Raw genomic sequence first — 10428 nt, 5'->3', positions numbered from 1 at the left:
TCTATTTTGTCTTGATTTTGATCAGCACCATTTCTAAACTAACAATTTTATTTAACAGAACAAATTCTGGAAAGACTAGATGGTGCAGCACACATTATTGTTTTCTTTATTTTGGAGAAAACGTTTATTTCATAATGGGACTTTTTGCCCCACTTCCAATTGTTTTAATTAAGTGAAAGTTTAATTTTTCTGAATATTTTGAATGATGGATCAGACTTTTTCACTTGCTCATATTTACCAAGGAGGCTAATAATTCTGGAGACAGATCTTTTACAACTTCTCAAATGTCATTTATTCCTGTTATGGCTGAAACATTTTTTATTATTACTACCAATGTTGAAATCAGTTGTGCTGCTATTACTATTACTGACCCCAAACTTTTGAACTCTACTATATAATAAAAAAAAATTCAAATGTAAAATTAAACAGAAATATATTTTCTATGAGTTTCTAAAGATATTAAATGTCATGTAGTACAGGAGAAAGATAACAAGTAAAGCTGAATAACAAAAATGCTTAATTTAAAGAAGCTTTTTGTCTTATGCATCCGTTGTATAAATGCACTTTGATGGTTTTCTCTGGCCTTCAACTGTCAGCTACAGCTGTTCTTTTGAGACGAGCAGGCGGTGGACGAGCATGTACAGACACATCCCAGCCTGGAAAAGCCTCTTTCTGCACTGTTTTGTATTCAGATCTATAAAACAATTCATGTTTAATTCATCACTTTCAACATATTCTGTTAAGAGTTTAAGTAAAACTGAATGCAAGTTCAGGGGTAGTACACTTACTTCATTGAAGTGTTGATCGCCAGGTTGTCAGGATGAGGTACGACCTGATTTCTCCTGACATAGATTCTTTTTGGAGCAGGGAAGTCCTGCTGGTAAAGAGAACATCTCTGTGCTTGGCCAGTCCTGTTTTCTCTTGCGGGGATTCTTCCGTGCCACATAATCGGAGTGCCATCTGGTTTATAATAAGGGTAATCCTCTCTGTTTGTTGTGCTAAAACTCCTGTCACCTGCAATTACGTAGAGATATTTGACTCATAGATCTACAAAACAGGTTAGGTAAGTTTACAATAGATAGTTTACAAATCAATACTAAATACTTATTTTCCAGAATTTCAATAACTTCCGTTCAATATAAAGATAGGCTGGACTGTAATATATATTTTTAATGTAATTTATTCCTGTAGTGCCAAATTTGGGTATTTTTGAGCAGCAATTACTCCAGTCTTCAGTGTATTCAAGAAGCATTTCTTATAATTTGGTTGTAATTATTAAAGTGAAAATGGAAACTGTGAAATCTTTGGTAACATTGTAAATGTAAATACATTGTAATGTCTCCTTGCTGAATAAACAAACATATTTCTGTTTTGTTTTTATTGTTGTTGAAAATGCTGACCCCAAACTTTTGAACAGTATATACAATATATAATGTAATATATATATATCTATATATTTTTACAGCCCTCTAATCTTGTCTGCTAAGGAAATCAGTTAGTTAATAATGAACTTGATTAAACTTTTAGTGTAGAAACAGCAGTTATGTAGTAATAACTAATATTTGACTCATCTGCAAAAATAGGTTAGGTAAGTTAACAGATGGTTGGTAGCTTTTCTAATTGATACTAATTAATGATTTTCCCAATTTCCAATGAAATTCATACCATCTAGAGTTAGGCTGCACTTTAGGATCTTCTTTGGCTCTACCTTTGGGAAGGTTTTGGGTCCAAATTCAGTTTCTGTTGTTGTTACCATCTTTTCCCGCTTACCAGGGTAGAGCAGTAACCCTGAAGAGAAGATTTGTTAGCATTTGTCATTTTTTGACACTCATTCAAATATACTTTAGTCTAGTCTCTGAATGACATGTGCCACTGTTACAGACTTAACTATAGTCATATATCTGTGGGAATTCATAATGAAAGTTAAAGGACAAATACAAATCTCCTTGTTCCACTGCTTACCTGCCAAAGAAGGAAGTTCTCCCAGCATTGGAAAGGATCGTGGGTGTTTCGATGCCATTTGACCGTTTTTGAGGAGCAATATATCTGTTCTGTGTCGATGACCAAATGGGATTCTTAGAGATGGTCTCTGTTGCTTGCTGATTGTCTTCTCATGAGTGACCATCTTTGAGTTACTGTTGAGACTGAGTATTTAAATGTGTAAAAAATAAAATGAAAGAAATAAAGGTGATATCAAGCTTATGCTGGTTTCATATTTTTAATCAGTCATTTTAATCACTTATATTTTTGGTTCCATTTTATATTAGGTGGCCTTAACTACTATGCACTTACATCAAAAAATAAGTACAATGTTAAGGCCACTTAACATAAAGTGGGAGCATATTTTCTAATGATATACTTCCTATGTGCACTATATATATAGTAGTTATTGGCTGATTGCTAAAACTTTATAGAATTTAAAATGATTTTACCTTGTCCTCTTTGTCACCTCATGCATGGCGGTTTTTCCCCCATGCATCTGATTCCTGAGCAGTTTGGTAGCTGCTGATTATTTTACATTCTTGCTGCACAGTGGCATGTTTGGAAATGGCTGTAACACAGTTAGCGGCTGTTGCCATGGCTGCTCTATTCTTTATAGAAAGCCTGAAGGGTGATGGACTCAGCTCAAGAACAATGAGTGTTCTGTAATAAATACCGTAGACTGATGTGATGCTGCAATTGTGCTCAGCATGAGATTTTTTGTTAAGTTAAGTTTGTGCTTAAAACTGTTCAGTTTATTAATGGATGACACCCAAGAAAATACATACTGTTATTATTCTCCTAATGTTGTTGTACGGATTGGTTATTTCCATGGAACATTCTATTTAATGTTTAGACTGTTCCTATCAGGTTTTATTTTTAAATTTCTAGATTTCTACATGTATAAATGGTTATACAATATATATTCAAAATTTTGGCTTTAGGGCTGTTTGTGGGTTGTTGTTGATTTTGTTTTTTGGGAAAGAAAATACTATCGAATGCTCACCAAGGCCGCATTTAGTTGATCAAAATAGTGAAAACATAATATTGTGAAATATTATTACAATTTAAATTAACTGTTTTCTATTGTGATATATTTTAAAATGTATCTTATTCCTGATGGCAAAGCTAAATTTTTCAGCATTCATTACTCCAGTCTTCAGCATTTATTTATGAAACAGAAATCTTTTGTAACATTAAAATATGTATTCATTGTCTGTTTTGATAAAATGTAATGCCTCCTTGCTGAATTATAAAATTCTAAAAAGAAAATTAACCATTTAACAATGCACTTACGTGTGGTGAAATAAGTCAAGAAACAACAATATATGATTCCATATAGTTTTAATCAACAATAACACTGGATACAATTGTTGCAAATTACAATCTAAGGAAGAGTATATATAAGAGTGTGGCTGATCAAAATCATCTTATCCATTCATTGGGAAGAGCAAGAAGACTGTAAGAGTGCAGTCAGTGTCTCTACTGAAGATAGAGCTTACTGCAGTTGCCTGTACAGACACTTTATCCCCAGTTTTCAATGGCAGAACCACAGATCCTGCAGTTACCATAATCATCCCAGGTGAATCGCAGAACCTGACCTTCTCTTTATCCCCTACCTGAATCTTTAGGCAGGCAGACTGACTGGATGAAATGTGGTAGCTTATGTAATACATGCCAGCTTTTTCCACCTTAAAGTAACCGTCACTATCAAAGACATTATCTGCCCCGGAGATCAGTGGGATTTCAAAGGTGATTAATTTGTCTGGAAGAACTCTCTGTGACCTAGTACTTTTTTTGTAAGAGAAAACAAAATACTGATTTGAAGTATCAACCCCGGTAAAATCTCCCCTCTCTCCCTTTGGCCCCGGTGGCCCTGGTGGACCTTGTAGTCCGTTGTCCCCCTTCTCACCAGGCCTGCCTGGGAGTCCAGAAATTCCAGGGTCCCCTTTTGGCCCAATTATCGGCACTGCATCCTCACCTGCAAACATGCACACAGCCGGGAAAAGTGAGTTTAACCTTAATGTTGTTTTACGATCATTTTTGACTCAAGGAGGATTTTCTTTTTCCTGAAAATGTTAGTTAATGTTCTTGCATTAGACTAAAACGTAAAGGAATAATCCACAAAAAAAAAGCAGTCATCATTTACTCACCCTCAAATTGTTCCAAACCTGTATAAGTATCTCTCTACTTCCAAATTATGGACAAAAAAAATCCAACTGAAATCAATGGGCACTAGAAACTGTTTGGTTATCAACATTCTTCAAAATGTCTTCTATGTTCTGAGATGAGAGATACTGATACAGGTTTGGAACAACCTGGGCTAGTAAATGATGAAAATTTTAAAAATAAAATCATTAAATTGAAAGAAAGAAAGAAAGAAAGAAAGAAAGAAAGAAAGAAAGAAAGAAAGAAAGAAAGAAAGAAAGAAAGAAAGAAAGAAAGAAAGAAAAAAAGAAAGAAAAAAAGAAAGAAAGAAAGATATATATATATTTTTTTTTTTTTTACTTCTTAAACCTTGTTAAACTTCTGGTGTTTCTAGTCAAAAATGACTGGCCTACAAAAAATTGCTTATGAATTTCCAAATATTGGATTCAATCTTTTTATCAGCTTTTGTCAACAAATGTTGTATTTCTTTTTAGAACTAATCGGTTATAGAGGCCTCATTAATATAAGCTTATAAATATCTATATTTTTGAGTAAATATTGCCAAAATTATCAACAAATAAAGCTTTTTTCTCTCAATAACTGGGGTGCATAAGCTTAGATCAGTGAGGTCTACAACTAATCAGTTCCAAAAAGGAAATCTAAAACCTGTGCTGACTGAAAAAATATCAAATTTACAAAAAAGAGTGAATCCTTGATTTAATAAAAAATAATATAGCATATTTTTTAAAAGGCCGGTCATTTTTGGCCATGAACACTAAATTAGGTAAAGGATTTTCAGCACAGATTTTTAAATGCCCAATTTTTTTATTTTATTTTTTCTGATTCTTTGCCTTTATTTAGGACAGTCAGGAGAAACAGAAGGTACATTTTTGACTTTCAATTTGTAGTTTTTCACATAGAAAATAAGTGCAATCACTATACCTGGATCTCCCTTTTCTCCTTTTGTACCATCCTTCCCATCGGTACCAGGAACTCCTGGAATACCTGGTCTTCCAGAGAAACCCCTGTTGCCATCACATATATCTGACTCAGAGGAAGCCACCAGCAACAACATAATAGTAAGCTGCAGCACCGTATGTGCAGACACGAAGATAAATACCTGTTTATCTGCCTGAATTTAAAAAAATATATTAATAAAATGTTTAAAAACAAGTGCCATGTCAAGGAAAATCACTGGACAATTCAGTTCTGATATAAGCAACTGATATTAGCAATCATGTCAAGTTTCCTTTAATCAGATGATTTACAGAATTTCAATAATAACTTTTTAAACGGAAGCCAAGTACAGATTTATTCCAATAAGATTCATAATTTATCTTACCATCTTATCTTCCAAGAAAGCTGTTAGAAATACAGATGGATCTGAAGATGAGCGTTTTCTCCCGCCTGCATGAAGAGCTCTGATTTGATTTCCCAGTTTCACAGGAGAAGTGCAGTGTTGCACAATAAGTAACGAAACACATATTCATCATAATCTAGATTTAGATAAACCTTGAATTACCTTTTTCATTAGTGTTGTTGGCGTTTTATTTTGCTAATGTTTGCAAATTCCATATCCCTTTTCTGAGAAATTGAAAAAGGAAGCAAAGATATCCATATTGGAAAGTGCGTTGACAAAACATAAAAACTGTCATTTGTCAATATTCATCTGTAGATTTAGGTTTGTTGGTCACTAGGATTGGTTTTAAAAGAAATGTATACTTTTTCAGGAAGAATGATACTGTGTATTCATAAAACTTGAGACAATTTACTGAAGCATTATTTTATTTGATAAGCAGCTTTTCAAAACTTGATTGTGTGCATTTTCCATGGCATACAGTGTGTTTAGCAAGCATGTCTTATCACTCAATCAATCAACCAGTGCTATATAGCACCTCAAAGGACTGAAGAACAATTATTGTGTGTGTGCATGAATCAAGAAACCTGAGAAAACACTGTCTGCTTTCTCCCCTTCTGCAAACAGGCCATTATAGGTACCTGTGGTCAGCCAGACTTTCTCATTTTCTTTCAGATAAACCGCTAGCCCACCAGAGCTCACCTGCTGGTTGCCCTTTTGCATGTGGTCACAGAAAACAGCTAGCTTCTTCTCATCATGAATTAGGTTTACACACAGATGTTTTTCTGTGGATGATGCATGAAACACAAAATAATAAGTGCCAGGAATTTTACATACAAATTTGTACTCTGTAGTACTGAAATCCTTATTGATATCGGTGATAACTCGGCTGAAGCGTATCAGAGAGTTTGACTCGGGATGGGCTCTTGTTGAACGGGCGACACTGAATGCAGACTGCAGATGAGATCGGGAAGCGTCCAAATTGCCTGGTTCCCCTGGCACTCCTAGGGAGCCGGGTGGTCCCATTATGCCGAAATCCCCCTGGGGACCTCTCTTTCCAGAAATTCCTCGGGTTCCAGGTTCTCCTTTTTCCCCCTTTTTCCTGGTTTCATCAGGTTTAAGAGGAATCCCTGTGGAGACAGACCAATTGTTTTTGCATTATGTTAGAAGTACAGTATATTCAGAACTACTACAACATAACCCTGTCTCAGCGTCTGTTGGCATTTTTAACTTTTAATTAGTAGGTTATATTGTTTAGTATTTTTGTTTTCATCATAGGGTTCACCCAAATATTCCCACATTGTTGGTCATTGTAGGTTTTAATGTTAATATGTAAATTGATGCTCTCTACTCTACATACAGGCCTATGAAACATACACACACATACAACACACTTCTCTTAAATGTAATATGTTGTTTTATTACTAATTTGATCTTAGCTTTTGTAAGAAGCTGTAGTTCACTAAAATTGCTGTACACAGATCTTATTTTCTTATTTTGCAGGTGGCAAAAATGCAATCCAGTTCTTAATTATAGTCTTAAATATATGGCTATATTAAACAATATTAAACATATAAAAGTGGTAGCACCTATCATACATTATATCATAGTGCGTGTATCTTTGTTGATTGATTCATTAAAAGAACCAGTCATTTGAGAATTGCTCAACAGTGGTTGCGCTGAATGATTTTGATTCACTCAAAGGAACCGGATCGTAAGAGTCATTTGTTCGGGAATCGAGCTCGTGAGAGAAGCGTTAACGGAACCGAACGTTATTCGGTTTTGATATTTTTAAAATATAAAACAGGATCTGAATAAGAACTGGTAGGTTCCCACAAAGTTAAACACTCCGAATGCTTTATTTTAAATAATAATGTAATAAAAAAAAAAAATCAAGAGTCAGATCTTACCAGGATCAGCTTTCTCTCCTTTCATCCCTTCCCTTCCATCACGTCCAGGAAATCCAGGGATGCCTGGAAAACCCGGCATCCCTCCAGAAGGACAAGTGTCCGTAGAGACCAGAGAGAGGCAGAAAACCCCCACTAAAAGGGTTCCTAAAATGATGCGACCACCAAACATGTTTGCTGTGGAGCGAGGAGATAACCGGACACACACGACTTTAAGGGAGCTCTATAATCGTATAACGTTACACATATAGGCTACACAAGACCAAGCAAAGAAAATGGCAATCACAGTTCCTCTTTTGCTCTGCACGTGTTGCACTTATCCACAGATCTTTCACAAAAGTGCACCTTCAAACAAATCGTCATGCGAAGTAGCATTTAACTTTTTTCCAACAGTGCAAGCTAATAAGCCCTACTGACAACACTAAAAAAAATAATTTTCCAAGTTGTAAATAAAACAAATATTAGGCTATTGGAGTTGCCTACATTTCACTAGAAAGTACCATTTCAGATGTTCTACATTTATTGGATTTTTTTATATAAATGCAACGTGTTACTTGCAGTTTCTCTGTTGTTTGTGAATGTAATTAGCAATTTCTGAGTAAAAACGGTTTTATCATTTTTTTTCAGTGTAAATAGGCCTATGTTTCACTTTATTTTGATGGTCCCTTTAACACATTCTATTGACTACAAGTAACATTGGACGTGCATATCTACTACCTCTCATTAGAGTGTTAGTAGAGTATTAGTGGATTGGTAGGTTTAGAGTTAGAATAAGTTGACATGTACTTGCAAAGTTACTTTTATAGTCAGTAGATTGTCTGTTGGGATACCATCACAATAAAGAGTTAGCAGATTTTAAGCAGACAGTATACTAATACTCTAATTAGAGTTAGTTGATATGTACGTGCAAAGTTACTTATTGTCAACAGAATGCTCAAAAGAGAACATCAAAATAAAGTGTTACTGTATATAATAACGCAAAAATAAATACACATATCAAATAATAAAAATTGCAATTAAGATTTTTTTTTCATATCAGACAACTTTTATTTTTATTACATTCATAGTTCATTGTTAATAGATTGTAGAATTCAGAATAAAAATATAGAAAGGTAATTATTTTGTATAGTCACATTTTTATTTAGTTAATTGTAGATATTTATCAAACAAAGCAGTATATTAATACAAGACAAGATACATGAATACAACATTTGAATGCAGCATTCAACAGATCAGATTAGATTTTCATTAATGTTTTAAAATGCTTACATCACTGCTATACATCACTACTGTGATCAATAATCATTTGCAACATGTTTAATAGACTATTAAGTCTCCTATATGTTGCGATAGATTAAAAATCCATTGAACACAGCAGACATGCTTTTGGGCATATTTCTGACAGCAGCACTTTTTGTGAAAGGCTCAATCCATACTTTGTCATTTGTAGATAGTTGAAGTACAGCTCCACCTGACACAACAGCTGATAATGATCGTGGGTTTAAGTCACAGAAATTCAGGCTGACTGCATTCCTGTTACTCTTAAGTCTGAGACATAAGTGTCCTTCAGATGATGCGTGAAACACAAAGTAATACACCCCAGGAACCTTGCAATTGAAATAGCCAGTTGCAAGGTTGAACTCATTATCAACATTGCTAAGTTGATTATCGAAGGTCACAGGTTTGTCATATGAAGCCAAATCTGCTTTGTTTCGCAGCACAGAGAAAGCTGGCTTATTAGCGGCGTCTCCATTGCCATCAATGCCACCACTGGATCCTCTAGGACCCTTAGTACCAGGGAAACCCTTTGGACCCTGTGCACCCATGAAACCCTTTTGACCAGGTTCTCCTGGAGGGCCTCTGATGCCCGTCTCTCCTTTGAGTTCCTGCAGGGTGATACTGTTCAGCTCATCCTGCAATGCTGAGAGAACATACTATTATTCAAAAACTATCATTTCAGTTCTAACACTGCTATTGTTATGCTATTTATTAATGCTATTTTTAACTGATCATTTTCAACTACCCATGGATATGGGAGGCATATCACACATTACTTTCTTACCTGGTGCTCCTTTCTCTCCCTTTGCTCCTGGTAAGCCGTCTCTGCCAGGGACTCCATTCACGCCATCTTTCCCATGTATCACACATGTATCATCCTGACAGAAAGCAAAGGGAAGCAGCACCCAAAGAAAAGCAAGTAAAGCCAGTGGTGGCATCCTAAAATATCTAAGATAAATCACGAAGAACAAATGAGGTTAGTTGCACAAGCGTTTTGAGTTACTACTTGTACTATAATAGAAACAACTAGTTATAGTATTCTAAAATCATAAATTCTTAGCAGTTAGAAAATTCTGCCTTACCAGTGTCCCGCTGTAAATTTTACTCTTCTTTTCCTGATTGTGAGCGGTAAAATGGGGTAAAAAAAACAAAAAGGCTGCTGCTGTATAATTGTTTCATTTCTCCAAAACTATATTAATCATCTGCTGAAATTGCCAACACATGCATTTTTCCTTCCCCATTCTCCATCAGCATGTTTTTTATTCTCATAAAACAGATAAACATCAGTGTTTTAATTCTTAAAACTACCCCTTCACTGTCACAACCTTCACTTAACCCAAATTTTTTAACTGCGCTGGTCAACAATTATAAGATTAGGCTACCACATAATAAACAATTTGATTTTTATTTAAACTTTGTCTATACAAAGTCGATGGTAATCAAAAGGTTTGGTTACCAACATTCTTCAAAATATCTTCTTTTGAGAGTAAAGTAAGCCATACAGGTCTGGAAAGACATGAGGGTGAGTAAATGATGATTGCATTTTTATTTCTGAGTGAGAGGACAGGGTACAAATTTAACACAAAAAAATTATTCCATGCCAAAACTGAAAAATGATGGTTTCTTTATGTATTTTGCACATATGACAAAATAAAATTTGAACAAAATAACACAGAATTTCAGTATAGGTGAATGATTTTGTGTGTAAGTGTGTGTGTATATATATCACACAAAAACAAAATTTAATTAGATTGTCTC

At 34.8% G+C, this 10428-nt stretch overlaps 3 protein-coding genes across 3 annotated transcripts; all 3 read right to left on the bottom strand.

The window, feature by feature from the left end:
- Positions 1-3313: 3313 nt before the first annotated feature.
- LOC306855595 (complement C1q subcomponent subunit B-like) lies at positions 3314-5636 on the bottom strand. Its single transcript, XM_079394365.1, has 3 exons — positions 5471-5636; positions 5071-5260; positions 3314-3961 (listed from the first exon to the last, which is right to left on the bottom strand). Exons 1-3 carry the CDS (start codon positions 5471-5473, stop codon positions 3411-3413), a joined length of 744 nt encoding a protein of 247 aa, XP_079250491.1. The 5' UTR covers positions 5474-5636; the 3' UTR covers positions 3314-3410.
- A 268-nt stretch (positions 5637-5904) lies between these two features.
- LOC306855594 (complement C1q subcomponent subunit C-like) lies at positions 5905-7645 on the bottom strand. Its single transcript, XM_079394364.1, has 2 exons — positions 7396-7645; positions 5905-6615 (listed from the first exon to the last, which is right to left on the bottom strand). The coding sequence occupies exons 1-2, from the start codon at positions 7562-7564 to the stop codon at positions 6044-6046; spliced, it is 741 nt and encodes a 246-aa protein (XP_079250490.1). The 5' UTR covers positions 7565-7645; the 3' UTR covers positions 5905-6043.
- Positions 7646-8404: 759 nt separating this feature from the next.
- LOC306855842 (complement C1q subcomponent subunit A-like) lies at positions 8405-10049 on the bottom strand. The gene is made up of 3 exons (XM_079394758.1): positions 9753-10049; positions 9455-9618; positions 8405-9313 (listed from the first exon to the last, which is right to left on the bottom strand). The coding sequence occupies exons 2-3, from the start codon at positions 9606-9608 to the stop codon at positions 8730-8732; spliced, it is 738 nt and encodes a 245-aa protein (XP_079250884.1). The 5' UTR covers positions 9609-9618; positions 9753-10049; the 3' UTR covers positions 8405-8729.
- Between the last annotated feature and the right edge of the window lie 379 nt (positions 10050-10428).

Source organism: Barbus barbus (assembly GCF_936440315.1).
Source record: "Barbus barbus genome assembly, chromosome: 36".
Taxonomy (NCBI): Eukaryota; Metazoa; Chordata; class Actinopteri; order Cypriniformes; family Cyprinidae; genus Barbus; species Barbus barbus.
This window is presented reverse-complemented; position numbering and strand designations above follow the sequence as displayed.

Excerpts from the sequence above, each read along its gene's own strand:
- LOC306855595 (XM_079394365.1), bottom strand. Across the intron at positions 3,962-5,070 it reads AGGAGAAAAGGGAGATCCAG|GTGAGGATGCAGTGCCGATA; the intron begins GTATAGTGATTG and ends GCATGTTTGCAG.
- LOC306855594 (XM_079394364.1), bottom strand. The coding sequence starts at position 7,564 with ATGTTTGGTGGTCGCATCATTTTAGGAACCCTTTTAGTGGGGGTTTTC. Across the intron at positions 6,616-7,395 it reads AGGAGAGAAAGCTGATCCTG|GGATTCCTCTTAAACCTGAT; the intron begins GTAAGATCTGAC and ends CTGTCTCCACAG.
- LOC306855842 (XM_079394758.1), bottom strand. The coding sequence starts at position 9,608 with ATGCCACCACTGGCTTTACTTGCTTTTCTTTGGGTGCTGCTTCCCTTT. Across the intron at positions 9,314-9,454 it reads GGGAGAGAAAGGAGCACCAG|CATTGCAGGATGAGCTGAAC; the intron begins GTAAGAAAGTAA and ends ATGTTCTCTCAG.